Below are 19,786 nucleotides of genomic sequence, written 5' to 3'. Positions count from 1 at the left end.
TAATTTAATCAATTAAAACATTATATGAAAAGTATGACAATTGCTCACATTCATGTCATACCAAACCAGCATGTTCTTTCTCCTGCGGAATATAAAATAAGATATATTGAAAAGTGTCTTTGTCTTCCATCATTTTATTTTTATGTTTCTAAGAGGGAAGAAACATCATGACAGTTAGTAATTATAGAATTTTCATTTGTGGATGAACTATGCCTTTAAATGTGACTATTTAATTCAGACTCGTATTTGCCTACTGGTTTGAGGTTTTTTTTCTAGATTTACCCCCTGATTTCTTCTCACCCTCTCACCCTGGCATGGGAGGTGTGTGTGCCGGGTTGTGCCCGGCTGGTGCCCAGCTTTGCAGGGCATGGCGCCCAGAGCAGCGGGCAGACCCTTCAGGCTCTCTGTACCTTTCATCCATTGCTGAAGGTGAAAGTGCCCCCTCAGGGTTACTGAGCTCTGCCCCTCCCAATGGCTGCTGTGCAGGGAGTCAGATAGAGGAGAAATTATATTAGAAAAAAGAAGAGAACTGCTGAATTTGCCCTTGTCTACTGTATAATGTTTAATAATGAAGGCATTTTTTCGTGTCAGAAATTAACTTTTATATTATGGAGCAATGTCTGTCCCCTGGAGTCCTTCTTCTGGGCTTTTTATCTTTATGAAGGCTTATTTTTATCAACCTGTTGCCTGCTTATGTCAAATACTTTTGAATCAATTACTGAAAAATTGTTCTCAGTTGAATAATTATGGATGTTATTAGTCAAATTAAATTAACATTCAATTTAATGTCATCAATTAATATCTGTTCTATCTATCTGTCTGTCTGTCTGTCTGTCTATCTATCTAGCAATCCTTAAGCCATTAATAGATTGCTTTCATGTGTTCATTGAAAAGTAGTGTTCAGGAAGGCAGTACACATACACACCACTATTATCCTGCACAGAGGCAGCTGAGATTTATGAAGTCCACATGTTTAATACATTTCATTTGGTCCATGGGATTTGTACTTGCTTTGGGTTTTCTGTGCGTCCACTAGTGAAATATTCAGTCCGTACTCAGCCAGTATTAATAAGGGACTCCAGAAGAGAGGGGAGCGCGGCGTGCATAAACATTTAGCCCTTATAGACTTCCTTGAGAATATAGGGACTGCACAGTACATGTTGAGTGCTATGAAGCCCCAATACATAAGGTCCCAGAAAGCAACAGCCTGTTGAGAAATGGAGAGCAGTGTTACATACTCCTGCAGGCCTTCTAGTAGTTTAGACAGTCAGATATGGAGAGTGTGTAGACTGAGAGCGAGCAAGAGGCCCCGGTGTGAATCACCAACCAGGCAAATTTAAAGCCCCTGCCGTCTCGCATTTTCAGGAGCAATCCATTCTTTTGTAAACACATCCTACGAAGCTGCAGGAGTGAGTGAGGCAAAAGACGGGGAAATTATGAAAAAAAAAGAAGAAAAATAAACAGATTACTCCTCTGCCAGGTGTGGTCACTGAAATATTTGCTTTGCTTAAGTGCTGTTGGTTTTTCAAAAGAAATAAAAGAGATCAAGTGAGAGACAAAAACAGACACTCTTCTCTGATGTACTTGCTAAGCAGGTGAGAGTTGTTTTTAGCGGAGTGTTTGCTTATCTAATGGGCTTTCCATTTTGATGGCTGAAAGTGTCATCACTTCTCCATTTAGGCAGCAAACAGGAAACATGGCTTAAGAGAGAGAGATAGAGAAACAAAAGGATTGGACTCTTTCTCTCTTGACTGCATGAGTAATGAGGGCTAAAGCGAGTTCACAACCTGACTAAACAGCTAGCTGTGTTAGCTGCTGCCCATAGCGTGATACTTGCTAGCTCTTGTGTTTGTTTCGCCCTTGTGGCCGCAAATGCACTTGCGAAGGCGGATGCTTTTGTTTACATGGGTAATGCGGGTGTATTTAATGTTGACAGATATGGCTTTTGGGTGAATGCTAGCCGGGGTGGATTGAGGGGCCCATAATGTGGCTGTCATCTGTGTGAACAGAGGTTGAAGAGAAGCAGCCCACCTCCGTTTCCCCCCTCGCATGGAGCCTGTGCTCCTCTCACTCAGCGCCGCTCGTATTTATGGACTGGTTTTACTGGCCTCAGACATGGCGCTTTTACACCGATCTGCTCAGACTCAGGGTTGTTCAGACATTTACGCTATTTCTGCTCTGAGTTACGCTCTCATGTAAAAAAAATGAGAGATATTGTCTGTAAACCTGAGGAATGTAGAGGTACACTCACACAGACACAGTGTGACACAAAATATACCACAATCATGAGAACGTGTGCGGTGAATTATTATTTTTTTTTAAATTTAATTATGAACACTACTTTTCAATGAACACGTGAAAACAATCTGTTAATGGCTTAAGGATTGCTAAATATTTAGATTGCTAAATATTGGATTTCTAAATAGATAGATATTTTTGTTTTATTATTTTGCAGAAACTTGCTTCAATACCTTTCTTACCATTACAAAAAATGCCATGGTGTAATACTTTTGTTAAAATACCGTAATGGTCGCAACCAGTAGTGGAAAAAATATATATTGTAGCACCTACATGCTGACCACTTCTGTCAAAAAACAAAAACACCTATAATTTCTGCATTAATGTCTTTTATAATACTAACATTAATTGTACTAATTTTGTGGTATTTTTGTTGGAAATTATGGTTACCAGGGTAAATTTATGCATGAGTGCCACATCTTTACTTTATTATAGCAGTTAAAATGAACTGCAAATACATACTTCATTTCATGCAAACTCTGGGGCCTCAATGCAGTGTGTGTTTCCATGAAACCAAAATCCATTACCAAGACATCTTATTAATAGGGATGCACGATATTGGATTTTGGCCGATATTCGATATGCCGATATTTTCTAAATAATTTTGGCCGATGCCGATACCGATATCGATATATATACTGATATATTTAAACTTTAATTTTACTGAAGAGAAATCCATGTATCTCTTCTGTACTGATTCTACCATCAATTTATTATTTTACAAATGTAGACAGACATTCACACCTGAAAAACAGGTCAATTATTTCACTTGGAGAATATCGGTTTGGCTCATCGGCAGAAATATTCATATCGGCCGATACCGATAATTGTCATTTTAAGCTTTTATCGGCCGATACCGATGTTGTGCCGATATTATCGTGCATCCCTACTTATTAATAAACCCCCCTGCAATACACATTTATATTCAAATCTTTGAACTGCTGCGAAGCTCCAAAAGAAGCAGGCAGAAGTCATCTGCGAAAGTCTCTCTCGTGCTAAGCCCTCGAGTTTATATGCACAAACACACAGAGCGCAGAAGAAACGAAAGGGAACAACGAGAGCGAGCGAGACAGCGACAACCCCTCCTTCGCCCTCTTCTCCCAAATCCTAAACACTGTTTACTCATATTTTAAAATCAGCCTTTCCACTGCCCCACTGCGAGGATATCGAACTCATTCAAACACGTCATCTTTACCAAAGCTTATTAAAAAGACGGACACAGCAACGGAGGATCCTCATTTTTCAGTCTGTGCTGTAATTGCCCAACACAGACGGGCGAGCAACAATCGCAGAGAGAGGGAGCGAGAGCGGGTACGCGGAGGCAAGGAGATAAAGGGCTTTAGAGGGCTGGAAGAAAGGAGGGAGAATGTCTCAGAATCTCTCAATGGACCATGTTCCAATAAATCCCCTCGCATTTCAAAAGGGTGCGGGATTTCACAAACACATTTTGAAAGACGATCCTGTGAATCGAGCGAGCACTTTACGATATAAGTGCCAGCTTCTTTAAGCTGAGAGAGCGAAAGAGGACGGGGGGCAGGGAAAATGCGAGCAAGCGGGGTGGGCTTTTTGCGCATGTAATGCCTTGTGTTTGACCTGAAACTGCACTGGCTGGCTGATCTTTTGTGGAAATGATATACATGTGGAACAGAAACATAAGGCAATCCAATCTGAAAAGGTCAGTCGCCACTGCAGTCGGCTAGAAAATGGAGATGAAGTGCATGTTTCCCCTCGTCTGTTTCATAAAATTGAAAAAAAAAAAGTATAATAATAACAGCCTCAGCCCACAAAATGCTTTCAGAGCTTCATCTTTAGCCTTGGAACCATTGAACTGAGGTGGCTAAATGCGTCAAGTCCTGAGAAGAAAGGAGTCAGTGAGATTGAATTGTTTGCTGGCAAGCTAGGCTAATGGTGCTGTTGCTGTGGAGGGCTCGCATGCTCTCATTAACCCTCTAGCTCGTTAGCGCCGGTGGTTGCGCATGCTTGACGAGCCCCGGCATCTCAACCTGACGCATGTCGTGTCAACGAGCACTGTTCCTCGCCCCGAGACAAAGGAACGTTGGCAAGACACTGGTCCACCCCGACCACAACCGACAAAATGTTATCCCCACTAATGTCTTCCCCTCCAATTAAATCTGTAACTGTTAATTACTGTAATTAGCTAAGCAAGACCTTTCTCTCTCTCTCTCTCTCTCTTTATCTCCCTCTCCACCTCTCTTTCTCTTCAGCGTTTAGCGATAAGCTGAGCTCTCAGTTTTGGAGTGCTGTTTGGAATGGAAAGGTGTGATGTTGTGAATATTTGTGATTTAAAATGTTAACATATAATCTAAAAGCTAAAGGTCAGAGGCCACAGCTCAGACCCTAAACCCCTATTAAGAGATGTGTGAACAAATATGTTTTTAAGAAACATTTTTACATGCACAGAGTTCATCCATATGTGCCAAATTAAAGAAGAAAACAGTGCAGGTTATTTGAGAAAAAATATCTTTGCATATGTTTTGTATGTGTGTGTGTGTGTGTTATGTTTATTTAAATACAATATAGAAATAATCAAATGAAATAAGTAGTGGTAAAATAGATCTGTTTAACAGTAGCATTTAAGTTAGCAATAATACAGAAAGTAAATAATCAGACGTAAAATTAAAACACTGCATCAGTCTACATAGTATAAATGTAATATGGATTAATCCTTACTGAAGGTAATTTAGTCAAGAGTAGCGAGTGAATTTCTCTTTTACTCTTAACTTGATGATGCAGACAACAGGTATATTAGGCTGCTGTCACTTTAAGACCTAATGCACAGATCCAATACCTTAACATATCACTTTTATCCAAACTGTTTACGTTAACTTAAAACATTTAAAGCTTAAAACCAGCAGAACTTACACGAACACTCCCCAAGATGGCATTTTAACACAACATTGTGTGTATTTGACTGTTCAAGCGCATAAGCTTTGAAAGAATACTGAATTCGGGATCTTTGTGTATGTGTCAGCGCAAGTACAGTACATCATTTAGCTCTTCTTCAAAGGTTATTGCACCTAATAACACTTTTAACACCCTGTGATAAGCACAACATAGCAAAATATCCGTCAATGGACAGTTTTTATTGTTTGTATCACCCAGCCCTATGCTAAATATCTTGTTTTTAAGTAAATGATGACAGAACTCATTTTGGGTGAACTGTCCCTGTCCCACTGTCTGGGAAATAAAGTTTCCTTTTTTTTTTTTGTGATGGGCTGGTGCAGGTTAAAGAACCACTGTAGGCATCAACAATGGATTTTACAGGAATTTTAGGGAACATCCTCCTTGTTCCTTCACACCTGATTTGTGTGCTTGTGCGCTACTTAATGGATTTTGAAATGTGTTATCGCTGAAATAATTGCATACGAGTTCTGTGGTGAATGTGCATCCTCAATGATTGGAGCTCCGCAGGTTTCCTGCCTCAGGATGCAGAAAACAAGGCAATGCTAATCTGTAATTTGGAGTGTAGTTCTTTCTCTGAAAAAAAAGAAGAGATCCTTCAGAGGGAGCTCTTTCTCTCCTCCTCTGTCTCTCTCTCTCTCTCTCTCTCTCTCTCTCTCTCTCTCTCTCTCTCTCTCTCTCTCTCTCTCTGCTCCAGGCGGCAGAGTCTTTGCTGTGGATTCACTGCAGCCAAATTTAAATGATGGACTGTCAAGTCTGGCACAGAGGACACCATTGCAAAAAGTCATTTCTTTGGCACTGGATCACGGCCCAGCTGTATGTTTCTAACGCTGCTTTTGTTGTTTATCAACACGCCCTTGCACATACACGTACATAAAAAAAATAATAATAATAAAATAAAAAAGACACGCACATGTGGGCATCTGACATGCAGGAACACTCCAACACACTCACATATCGCAGCGAGAGAAATGAAGAAACCAGGCAGAGAGGATTCTGGGATTAGTGTGCCTGCATATTACAGTAATATTCACATCTGCCCAAAGCTTTTTATTCTTGCCTTGCGTGCAGTCGTGCTCATGCGTGTGTGTGTAATGACACTAATACACCAGAACCTGCCATTGGTGTGTCCTGTTTTTATATGTGTGTGTGTGTGTGTGTGTGTGTGTGTGACCTGGTTTTACATACTTCTCCGTTGCCTAATTAGGCAGTGCTGGAGAAGGACGAAGCGGCTTGCATAGATTATTTGCCTGTGGGTATTTCATAAGTGCCTTTCAATGACACATTTGCATTATTTGCTGGAGGTGTACATTAAGAGGCACACTACCTTGGCCACAAATGAAGGCCAGGAGCTTAATAAGACAAGAACAAATAACCTAAGCAGATATTAACATGAAATATGACAACCCAAAGCGGGCTAGAAATTGAGAGAGTCGAATTGGAAATGTACAATATTGAAAATAGCAGAGCTCAAAGCACATATACATATTTCATGGAATTCTGGAAATATCAAGATATTTTATATTTGAATGAATGAAGAGACCACTGTATTGGGGAAAAGGGGATGATCAGTAGTATAGAGTTGGGAAGTTTGATTCATATTAATGAAATGGTTTATTCAGACCAATTCAAATACTAATGCATTTTTATTGTGAATCATGACTCAGAAGTATTGATTTACTCGAAATTATATAATAGCTTTTTTATAAATACATTACAATACAATGGGTTTCAGCCTAATCATTAAACAGATGATTCATCTGCACTTTGTTCACTTCCTTTTCAATTAAGTTATAGATCCCATTTGATTAGATTATAAAACATTTTGCAAACCATTTAGACCAAATCAAAGAACATGTTCAAAACAGCAATTAGCAAATCAGATCTCACTTTTTTTGGTTGAAATTAATTTATTAATACTTCTTTTTAACAGTTTGTTTTCCATTTTGTTGTATAGGTTACCATTAGATTAGATTAGTGTTCTGAAAATCTAACTGAATCTTTACAAAAAATCAATTGAAATTACAGTTCATTTGTAAACTAGATATATCCAATCATCAGTTAAGATTCATTATTAATACCTTTTTTATCACTATGTATTTGATTAGGTTTTATATATTTACATTAGGTTCCATGGGTTACAGAGTGCTTTGTGAATAGTTTATTAAAGAGAAAAACAGCAAACATCCTTAATCAGTATCTTATCACTACTTCTATTTAACACTTTTTCCATTAGGTCATATAAATTAACTGGACATCACTAAACAATAAAGATCAATGTACAGTATCACTATGTTTTTGATTAGGTTATATAGACTCCCATTAAGTTACATTGCTGAATCACAAAAAAAGAACCGGTAACAAATAATGATTGTATATAATTAATCATTAGAGATCCATATCTCAACGTTTTCTTTTTCTTATATATGAATTAAGACCAGCTCTTTATCACATGGCTGACTGTAGGACTGCGCCTAACACTGTGTATACCGAAAACTGCTGGCTTCAGCATCTTGACCAGTGACTAATTATACATACAGGCTAAACAAATGATTGAATAAAGCTCAGCCTGGCCAGAGCCAGTGACCCCGTGAGATCCAGCACAGGAGCCCATGCTGAATAGGTCCCGTCAGGTCACTGTGTGTGAGAGAGAGTGTCGATCTGTGTCGCTGTGGCCATGCGCTCTGGTTTGGCCGGCCTCCACATAGACAGACAAGCAGCCCTGCTCGCTGACCACTGTGGTTCTTGGCCCCAGGCCGACTCCATGTCCAGGAGGGCACACACACACACACACACACAAAGAGGCAGAGACAGAGGCCCTCTTGTTTAGACACTCTCACTCTTTCTCTCCGTCTCTGCCGCGCTTTCTCCGTCCTCTCCCTCTGGACTCTCTTGCTGCGTGTCACTACAGACAAATGTCAGCTCCTCAACGGGACAGTGATTAATTTTGGTGTGCTTGGCGAAATGTCTACAAGATGTTTGTTTGGGTTATCTTTTCCCACCCCTGTCTTCTCTCCCCTCCTCCTCTCTCTCACCCTGTCACAAACCTCTCTCCTGGGGAGAGGAAACACATCATCATCTAGGGACATCCAGGCTACCTGAACTGACAGGAAATCCTCTACTCTTGACTGCTGCCACTTTTAGTCACGTCTCTCACTCTCTCTTTCTCCCGCTTTCTTTCTCTCCTTCTCTATTGCCTTTTAAAATTCAGATGTTTAAACTTGAATGCCCTATCCCAGCTCTGAGGTGTGTGTGTGTATTGTCACGCATCGCTGTCAACAGACCTGATTAGCTTATCATTCTGCACGGAGAGAAGAGATACCGCGTATCATCAACATCATCTTCCTCCCAGTCCAAATCGTACTGCTCCATCATTTCTCATTCCTCCTGCAGTCACTGGCATGGTGTTGTCCAATCTGTAAGCACTGATAATTTCGCAGCCTTGTAGTGCATTTAAACATTCCACCAAACTCGGCAACTGAACTCAAAGATGTTTGTCGAACTCACTATTATAGCTAAATAACACTTAAACGAATTGTGATCGGTCAGTGGTCAGTATTCAAGTGGTCATAATGAAGTGCAACAGTAGCCAGATACTTTTTAGAGGCCTTGATCTGTATTTTTCCATTTTTTGTTTATTCATTTATTATTTATTTATTTTTATTTGAAGTAAAAAAAAAGTTAAATATATACTTTCTCTAGAGTATTTTTCTCTTACATTCTCTAAAACACACACACACACACACACACACACACACACACACACACACACACACACACACACACACACACACACACACACACACACACATATATATATATATATATATATATATATATATATATATAAACTATCAATACCATACATTAGCAAAAAAAATTATAATAATAATTCTGACTTTTTAAAATGACACCGATTTGTGTCTCTATAGAAAAAATCAATAGGATTTTTGCCTCTGAAATCCAACTGTTGCACTCTATAAGCATAATTCATTCCAGACTTTATCCCAATAGTCTTGCTGTGTGAAACTCCCATCTCTCACACTCACTCTGTTGTAACTTTACGTTTAGAAAATGTCCAGCATGTTAAGTCTGTCAGAGTCGACAGGCTGGGCAGGCAGTGTGCGGTGGTCTCACGGTACAGCGGTCCCCGACTGTGGGGAAATAGAGAGCCTCTAGCGTGTGACTGGGGCTCTGATTTGAGCTGGCTCAGTCGATTTGGTGGGAGGGCGCAGTGCGCTGGCCTCCCCAGTGCAGTCTCAGGTATGGTAATTAGTCTGTCATTAACATTGGGAATAGCTAATGTGTATTAATGTGTTAATGGCATGTTAATTACCCTACATGTGAGAGCGAGAGAGAGCCCGGAGGCGCTTTCCGTCAGCGTTGTCTTTGCCATGTGGATGTAGGCCAAGACTCATGTATGGACACACACATTCACAGAAAAAGACACTTGAAGACACATTAATGTGCTTGAATCTTTTGGTTGTTTTACTTGGCAGAACAAAAGATTTTTTAGAAGTGATCTGATCTGCCATGATCTTAATCTTTCTCCAACATGATGTGAGTGAGAGGTAGATTGTGTTATTTGAGATAAAGATGTGTGTTAGTATGTACATACACAATCTGAAGCACATCATATGTAATTCCAAATGCCCACTTTTTCACACACTTTCCATTGACTTTTATTGTTTTGTTTTTTTATACCGAGCTAATGAAGTTCTTTTCCCTAACCATCTCACAACCCTTTTAGATTTCAACTTAACACGTTATTTAATGCATTTATTAAGCCATTTTCCTCGTGTGGACATTTAGACTGCCAAACGGGCCCTACATATACACTTTTCATGGTCATGAACGACCGAGCACTGAGCCGCTCTGAGAGAGATGACCTTTCTAGATATTGACAGGAAATAAATTCCCTTTCGATTAGTTAGCTTTGGGAGACCTGCACCGGTCGATGCAATTAGACGTGCCGAGGTGTCGATAGGCAGCGGTCTGCTGCAGAGCAACTCATTGAACAGAAAGGGGGTGAGGGGTTATGGGGTCAGTCGGAGGTGTATTGAACTGAACTCATGGACCGTGGATGCGTGAAAGAGAGCGCTCGAGAAGAAATCACTGTAAGATGGTGCTCGCATGCGGGGGATAACTGAATCACAACAAATTTCTTTCTTTCTTGTCTCCTCATGTTGCTTCACAAAACCAGATGCTCTTCCTGATATGAATGAACACGGAGAAGTATTTCTGCTGTCAGCATGTCACAGTCGCGTTTCAAGCCTTCCGTTAAATGGATGAACTGAAAACAAACAATTTAGTTGTCTAGATCAGTGTTTCTCAACCTTTTTTCACATCCCAAGCACTTTGTTGTCTATATAAACAAGAAATATTAACTTTTAAAGTTGAGTTACACCACTGTTCAAAAGTTTGGGCACTGCAAGATTTTTTTTTTTTTTTTTTTTTTTTTTTTTTTTTAGAAATTAATACTTTTATTTAGAACAAAAGAGAATATACATAGTGACAGTAAAACCATTTATTACACTACAAGTAATTCTATTGAAATTAAATTCTCTTTTTTTTGTATTAAACAAGTCTCTTGTGCTCATTTATTTGATCATAAATATTTATTTACTGTATGTATGCATTTGCTTATTTATTTATGAATGATCAAATAAATGGGCACAAAAGACTTCAAAAACATTAAAACATCTATTGTATCCAAAACTTTGAACAGCAGTGTAAGTTGGATATATTTATTATCAATAGAATTTAAGCAACCAGTTTACAATAACTGATGTTAATGGTTAAAAAAACTTTTTTTTTTTGAGAAATTTTAATATTTTTAATAAACCGCTTTTTGAGAATGTGTTTGGTTAGTAGTTACAAAAATAAATTGTTATTATAATTTTTTCTTTCGAATAGTCCTTATGTTTTCGTTCAGTGTTTTATTTTAAGTTCTATTTATTTAAAGCAAAGCTGAAATCCCCGGTTGGGAATCACTGTTCTCGGGTTTGTGTAAGTAATAACAAACACAGATCCCCACCAAGTCTGAAAAAAAAAAAAAAAAAAAAAAAAACGACTCTCAGTGGTGCTCGCGTGTGTGTTAAGAGCTTGGCACGCTTCAACACTGCACATTAACTCAGCGGGGATGAGTCTTTATGGCTCTCATGGCCACTTTTAAGTGATGGGAGTAAACAAGGTAGGGGTCAGAGGTCAGTCGTAAGGTTATGCCCAGTGCCTAAGGGACAGATTGAGGGAGAGAGACAGAAAGAGCAGGTGTAAATTCACTATAATTGTTGTGACGGCACACAGTTGTCAAATACTTGTCTATAAAAGTAACATTGTGTCTGTGTTTTGTACTAAAGTATAAGGCCTGTTTCACACTGCATTGTTTGTGCTGGACTTACTGTACACTTCTGGAAATATGCACTGCTTACAGTGTGTGGTGTGAAACAGGCCTGAGTGTATTGAGAAATCTTTTGTTTGCAGTTTATAAAAAAATCGTAACATACCAGCAACAGTTCCCCCTTCATTGTGTTTCATTTTGAGCTGATGAAATCGAGTGACAGGCCTAAAGCACGGCGTTTAATTAGAGCTGGTTCTTCGCCGCACTGTGTATTTTTAGGGAACTTGTGAAGGTGAAGCTTGGCCTCCATTCTTCAAACAAGCTCCCAAACCCCTATTGTCCATTTACTATGATACCAGCAACATTGCATCAGACCCAGCTGCTGGGAAACAAGCTTTTTCTGTCGCCTTGGCTCGGGGTTTAAGTCCTAAGGAACTTACATCAGACAAAAAAAAGTTTAAAGGCAAACAAAAATTGAATGTTTCGTACTAATACCTTGGATTGTTGCGTCAGGTAAAGGGTTTGGATAAAGGTGCATGGTGTTTACAAATGCCGTCAAGCTTATGCTGAGAGAGTGAGGTATTAGGTAAATCCAGTGCGGATATCTGTGACTAAAGCAGTGGAAATTCTCAGCTGCGTATTTGTGGCTTTACTGCCAATGAAAGATCTAATCACCCCAAAGCCTATTTTAGCAGTATCACGGCACCATGTTTACATTGCTCATCCGAAAAGTGTTATTAGCTGCTTAGCTTAAAGGAAACCGCAGGCCTCGGGATGAAATAACCCGCTGTGTGGATATGATAGCACTAATTCATTTCAGACATATTGGGGTTTAGTTTGAAGTGATAAAAGTGTTGTTACAACTGAGGAGATTTGCTTGTTTCTTATTTGTCTGGATCCTCCGTGAGCCGGAAGTTATATGAATAGTGTTGCTATAGTAAAACGGATAAGAATAAAGATTAAGGGAAGCGAACCGAGAGAGAATATTCCAAACTGTGAGTGTATAAAGCAAAGGGAAAGTTCTAGTTTAAATTGCATACTCTTAAGTTCTTTGAATGTACTTTTTGTATTCACGATGGTTTCATATGGTTTGGAAAACGTTTATACCATCTTCAAAAAAAAGTTTAGTTTTTTGTTTATTTGTTTAAATTATTATTATTATTATTATTTGTTATATTATTATTACTATTTATTATACTTTAATATAATATTTATTATTATACTTTTTTAATGATAGTTATATACACTATTTAATGATAGTGTAAATGTTTAAAAACGCATGTGGTATAACCAAGAAAAAACGAAAATTTCCTTTGAACATGTTTAAGTAGCCCTCTTAATCGACCATACATTGATTTTTATTTATTTATTTATTTATTTTATAAATGTTTCATAGTATTTCATATCATGAATTAGGAATTTCATATTAATAAATTCATAAATGTTATTGAATTACAACACATGACATTTTGAGAATCTTATTGACCTTGACAGTCACGAAGATATTGCAATAACTTCTAAAAAGTTTCCCCTTTAAGAATTATATTTTATGTTTACTTTTCATAAAAAGTGTATCACAGAAACAAAAGAAAATTAAAATGAGTTTTAATTTTGAAAATTAGTCATTGTGTGTGTGTGTGTGTGTGTGTGTGTGTGTGCGTATATATATATATATATATAAAAATTTGTTTATTTTTATAAATTTTAATATATAAGATTAGAAAGAGAGAGGACTGGAGAACCCTAAAAACTTTTGGTAGCGAATGGGGGTAAAGATTCAACAGGAAATGACTAGACTCTTGTGTCTGTTGTTAAAAGAGAAGTGGCCCCATAAAGCACAGCATTGTTTGCTTGAAGCTCTTGCAGCAGGTGGAGGTGGAAGAAAGGAGGGGGTCTGTGTCTACAAACATGCCCATTATGGATGGCTCTCCTGGGCTGCCGTGGCACCAATACACCCGGTCTGCAGCCTGGAGGGGCCCGACGCGCTCTCCGCACAGCCGAGTAATCATTTTTATCCTCGCCATTTCCCAAATAGAAATGGACACGTATGATAAAAGTGTCAGGGCCAGTGTGGGCGACAGGACCTTCTAACTGCATTACATGTCACATCTTCACGTCCCTCTCTGTTTTGCTTTGCCTGTGAACGGCCGTGTTATTGCTCGCAGGAACTTGGCGGTAATATACAGTTCGAGACAAGCAGCTCTTTATGGCCTCAGATTATTTGGTTTGAATGAAAGTGCTGATTTATGTCTGTTTAAGTGAAAAGCTCTGTAAATTCCCTCAGCTGCGTTTCCTGTTCTGGTCCTTCAGGAGCGACTGAGCGGAATGGTAGTGACAACTGAGGCTGGTGTGGAAATGTGTCAGTTGTGGTATATTTAATATAACTGACAGAAACGTGAAGAAATAAACCAAGCACAAAAACTAAGCCTTTACCTCCTCTAATGTAACACAAATCAAACGCAAACCCAAACATGCTCATACTTGCATATGCTACCCAGCGAGCACTGAAATCATCGCATCATCTGGAAAGTATCATGCTCATTTTTTTTTTTTTTTCAAGCTATGGTTGTGTACAAACTCCTGATAAACATCTAAAACCGCAGACAACATCTGCTAAATGTCGTTCTAACATCTGACAGGGAACATTTGGGCTAATCCATATGAAAATGATGCACACATCAAATCAAGGTTATTGTTGTTAACTAAAACCTTTAAAAAATCATTACATATATACATTTATAAACCTACTTGCAACATTTCACATTTTGATTTATTTTCATTTGATGTTCTAAAATAAAAATAAAAAACTACAATTTTAATAAATAAAAATAAATAAAAGCATAAAAACTTCAAAAACAACTTTTTTTCACTGAAATGAAAATAAAATGAATGAAAAATGGAAATATGATTTCATTTGATGTTCTAAAATAAAAATAAAAAACTACAATTTTAATAAAAAAATAAATAAAAGCATAAAAACTACAAAAACAACTTTTTTCACTGAAATGAAAATAAAATGAATGAAAAATGGAAATATGAAAATGTAAAAATGAAAAGTGATTCAAAATATTAATAAAATCGACATAGCATCAACATGTACTAGAATCATGAAAAATAAAATTAATATAAACTATAAAAACATTCATATAAACTATAAAACATCTAAAACGGATAAAATGACAAGATCAACTAAATTTCTAAAACTAACTGAAATTAATATAAATTTATAAAAATTAAAATAAGAGATCATGGAAACAAAAAGTAATTCAAAATAATAATACAATATAATAAAAACAATTATACTAGCAACTTGAAGTACTGATTTTTTAAAACTGAAATTAAAACAAAATTTATAAAAAATAGAAATATTAAAATGAAGACAAATTCAAAATAGTAATAAAACCAATATAGTATCAACTTGTGTACTAAAATCATCAAAATTAAAGTGAAATTAATATAAACTATATAAAAAAACATTTAATATAATAAAATGACAAAATCAACAAAATTACTGAAACTTACTCAAATTAAAATAGGATAAAAATTAAAATATGAAACCACGAAAATAAAATAATGAATTCAAAATAATAGTAAAATATAATAAAAACTATTATGCTATCAAACTACAATTATTATTTTTATTATTATTATTATTAATATTATTATTATTAATATAAACAAACAAACAAAAAAATCTAGAACTAATGCAGCATCTTTTTTTAAGCTGAGTGCTTAGAAAAGTGTTATATAAATGTAAGAAATTATTATTAATTAATATTATTATCTTGCTCAAAATGATTCTAGTATCCCAAATTACTGAAATAAGACTGGATCAACTTGATGTCTTGGCGATTGGTTGGTTGTGTGTGTGTGTGTAGTGTGACTGCTGTTGGAGTCAGTGGAGCAGGGTCATATTGTCCCTGGTGTGGCCTTGGTTCTGTGCGCTGACACTGCATTGTCCAGCACAGCCAGCTGAGCGTCTCACACAAACGACCTCATTCATCCTCAGCCTCTCACACCATTACACCCCATGGCCTAATATCAACAGCACATACATGCGCTAACACCTGATCAATAGCGAACGGGCCAGGCAGTCCGGGCTGAAGGTGCCGCTCTTTAAATTTGTTGTGTTAGCCGAGTAAATGGTATCTTCATGTTGACAGCGTCTTGTCTTTGTTTATTTACAAAAGTGGGTTAGCTAGAGGGTCCGTGTTCGGTGGGGTTTGTTTGTACTCTGGGTTTGCTTGCCACAGGAGTTGATGGATTATAGCTTTTTCTTTTTTTTTTTCTTTTTTTTTTTTGGTTGAGCTTTATGGAAGCGAGTCTTGAAGTCTGTTTGCAAAACCATAAAATGAATGTGTAAATATTTGTTTATGTTGTAATGTGCACAAGAATTGGAAGTAAGTGTAGCGTTGCAAATGTATGGCCTTAGTCAATTATGTAGTGTGTATATACTGTATGCGTTAAAACTTGTAGGTTGTTTATGGGATTGATTTGAACGACATGTAGTAAATAAACTAGGTAGTTGACATAAAAAAATCAAGCAGTGCCCTGTGGTACGGCAAAGCCGGCTACTGAATGCAGGGATATACTTGTTTCCTATTTATTTCAGTTGTTTGAAAAACAAACAAAAAACTTTAATTCAGCAAGTATGCATTAGATTAATAAAAAGTGAGAGTAAAGGCATTTATAATGTCACAGTTGATTTCTATTTTAAATAAATGCTGTACTTTGGAAATTTTTATTCATTAAAGAATACTGAAAAAAAGCATATCCTGGTTCCCATAAAAATAATAAGCAGCACACAATTTATAGTAACAAGTTATTTTAAATTGTAGTAATATTTCACAATATTTCTGCTTTGACTGGATTTTTATCAAATAAATAATTCCTTACTGACCCCAAATTTTTGGACGGTAGTGTCCAACCAAATTTTTGTTCCATCAATGTTGAACTACTCCAATGTAAAAGAAAATTATTTAAACTGTTTACCCATCAAGCATACCTGTGTTCTTGAGCGTAATGTGTGTGTGTGTGTGTGTGTCTCTGCGTCTCTGTCAAACACACAGAGAGGCTTAGCCGCTTGCCAGGCTTCCACAGTGCAATAATAAAGTCAGTAATCTCCTCATTTAGGATTCAGCATCTCACAGTATCTTAATGAAGCCTGTAATGAAGCTCTCAGAAACTCTCAGAACCCCCAAATCACCCACTAGTTAAACCGTCCAAAATACCCAGACCAACCACAGCATACACACACTCGTCCTAGTCCTAGACATTTCTTTCTGCATTTATGATGATTCCTCGTCCCCTGTGTTAGCTGAATAATAGTATGTTAATTTCAGCTTGTTTTTATTCTGTTTTTTTTTATGTCTGGCTTTTAAAGCTTATGTGTTGAATGAAAATGAAGTGGGATCTATTCTTTACGTTCTCATAATTCGGTCTAAAAAGATACAACAAAATGGCAGAGAACTTTGATCCAAGCAGCTTTAGATACCAAGAACATTGTTTCTTACGGTGAATGACAAACACTACCACCATGAAAGTAGAAATCGGGATGTGTTCCAAATAACAAACACAGAAGGCCGCAGACAGTGTGCATCTTCTTAGAGAGGCGCCGTTACAACTACATGTTAAGATTAAAACGTTTGATTAAAATCTTTCACAAAAAGAACTTTTTCTGCTTCATTATTCTCCTATATGATTGGAATTCATTATGCAAACACGGAGAGAGAGAAAGAGAGAGAGAGAGAGGCAAGCATGCTGAGGAAGTTTGTAATCAATCTTAATGGCTCTTTACTGCTCCAAGGTTCATTATGAATATCAGGCAAACACAATGAGCTATCTTTCACCCTCATATCGATTGCTATGCAAATTTACATACATTTCAAGCAGCCTTGCCTCTGCAGAGAGCAGAACCGGGTTGTATAATAAAACAGTTTGTTAACAACAAAACATAACGGCACTTGTGAGAACACTTTCTGCTCATTATTACACCGCACTCGTGATTTCGGAACAGCAGGTGAGCACGTTCAGACACGTGTACAGGCGCGCCGTTCTGTTTAGCATCGCCTCAGCGTGGAGAGGTGCCATCACGCTGCTGAGTGTGTGTCAGTCGGTGAGTGTCCCTGTCATGTATGGCTGTGAGTACACACACCGTGTGTGCAGTGTGCTGTGAAAATTTGAGAAGGCAGCACTGCAAAACAGGAAAAACAAATTCGTACCTACAGGCCTTTTCAGCACTCTCTCAATACCCCCAGTGCCCTGATCCGTCTCACTTTAACTCAAGCATAGAGATGGGCCGAGTGGACGACGTGTTTTCACTCTAATACAGTCTGTAGTTATTTTGGCCTGTTGTGACAGATAGTGGTATCTGCTGACAGACAGAAGCTTGATTGCAGAGCTGACTACTCGTGTGATAGTGCGCCTGTGATTAATGACTCTATGAAATTCTATCATTTGTCAATAATTAATTCACTCTTTCATCCTTCGCGGGTCATGAGGGCAGCAGACGGACCCAAGCAAGGCAGTATATGTCTGTACATTCTCCGATGTTTTTGTTTTTTTAAAACATTAAGAACTTGTTGCTGGAAACTTCTTGCATTATATGTAATGCAATACATATGCAATATGTAGAATAAATCTTTGTAATAGTTTAGTAAGTGAGCATGTTCTGAAAATAATAGTTTGGTCAAAAAGGAACAACAGTCTGTCATCATTTACTTGTTCCAGACCTGTTAGGGTTTTACACTTTACACCCAAAAATGAAAGTTCTGTCATTAATTACTCATCCTCATGTCGTTCCAAACCCGCAAGATCTTTATTCATCTTCAGAACACAAATTAAGATGTGTTTGATGAAGTCCTAGAGGCCTCTGAACCCTCCTGTTCATTTTTGGCCAAACTATCCATTTCAGAACATGCTCACTAACTAACCCCTTTCAAAATCTAGAAACATAATATATTTAGAAAAATATCACTGGGGCGCATGTTTTCTTTGAGCCTAAATTACTTTAATTGACTTTAAAGAGTATCAAAATGTAATCTTTTTATGTTCCACAGTTGAAAAGAGTCATACATACTGATAAATTGATTCAAAACTGTTTAAGAATATAAAAAGCCTGGCCATGTCACTGACCGATCGCTTCTTGTTGTTTCTCAGGTCTAAGTATCCGCGGGGCTCAGGAGGAGGACCCGCCGGATCCACAGCTGATGCGTCTTGACAACATGCTTCTGGCAGAGGGCGTGTCTGGACCGGAGAAGGGCGGAGGATCGGCGGCGGCGGCAGCGGCGGCAGCAGCAGCCGGCAGTCCCACTGACAACTCCATCGAGCACTCTGACTACAGGGCCAAGCTCTCCCAGATCAGACAGATCTACCATACTGAGCTGGAGAAATATGAGCAGGTGAATGACAGTATGCACTACAGTACAGGAAGACTTCCCCAGCTTGCAGCAAACACTGCTGTACTGAAATTCATCTTCAGTATGTTTTCTTCTCGAGTCCTATTCAATCTTCATAGGGAAAAAGTTATAAAAATGTAATGAAAATTAAAGTAAAGTGTCAACTTTAATGTTTCAGTTGTGGAAATATGTTAAAATATGGATCAAAATAAGGGTCCATCATCAAACAGTCTAACAGAGATATTAGTTTAAAAATGGTTTGAGAAACATTTTGAAAAATTCAAAAAGGTTTAAAATTACAATCAATCAGTTTTGGGGGATTGAATAAAGTCTTTAAATATGTCATCTAATGATTATAGTTCTAAATATTCCAGACATGATTTTTTGGTATACAAACTATTGTTACATTGAATTTTATTGGGCACCATCTGTGAATCATAGGAAAAATGTATGACAGTAATTTTTCAATCTGAAAAAGTACAATTAATCAAGATACATTCTAATGTACAACAAAAATAATATATATATATATATATATATATATATATATATATATATATATATATATATATATATATATATATATATATACTGTATTAAACTTATGGTGTTTTCCAAAATCTGATGACCATCTTGAAACTGATGGCATCACTGCAGTTTTGTAAATTGTGACCTTTTCCTTCTTGCGTCTATTGAACCACATATTTGCCTTTGCATTTGTGTTTGTATTGATTCTGACAAAAACACTTTAATGGCAAAAGCAAATTATATAGCACTTCATTTATGTACTGTAGAACCCAATCCTTTTCCAGCCTGGTAAGCACTGAAA

General features: G+C 37.4%; 1 protein-coding gene across 8 annotated transcripts in view; it reads left to right on the top strand.

The window, feature by feature from the left end:
- The window catches only part of LOC127963536 (pre-B-cell leukemia transcription factor 3), an 84,637-nt gene that overhangs the window by 47,736 nt on the left and 17,115 nt on the right, over positions 1-19,786 (top strand). For all 8 annotated transcript variants that reach the window (XM_052563500.1, XM_052563498.1, XM_052563501.1 and 5 more), the window contains exon 3: positions 18,719-18,960. In XM_052563500.1, the coding sequence (XP_052419460.1) occupies positions 18,719-18,960 (242 nt within the window). The remainder of the gene's footprint in view (positions 1-18,718; positions 18,961-19,786) is intronic.

The sequence above is a fragment of the Carassius gibelio genome, chromosome B8 (genome assembly GCF_023724105.1).
Source record: "Carassius gibelio isolate Cgi1373 ecotype wild population from Czech Republic chromosome B8, carGib1.2-hapl.c, whole genome shotgun sequence".
In the NCBI taxonomy this organism is placed as follows: domain Eukaryota; kingdom Metazoa; phylum Chordata; class Actinopteri; order Cypriniformes; family Cyprinidae; genus Carassius; species Carassius gibelio.
This window is presented reverse-complemented; position numbering and strand designations above follow the sequence as displayed.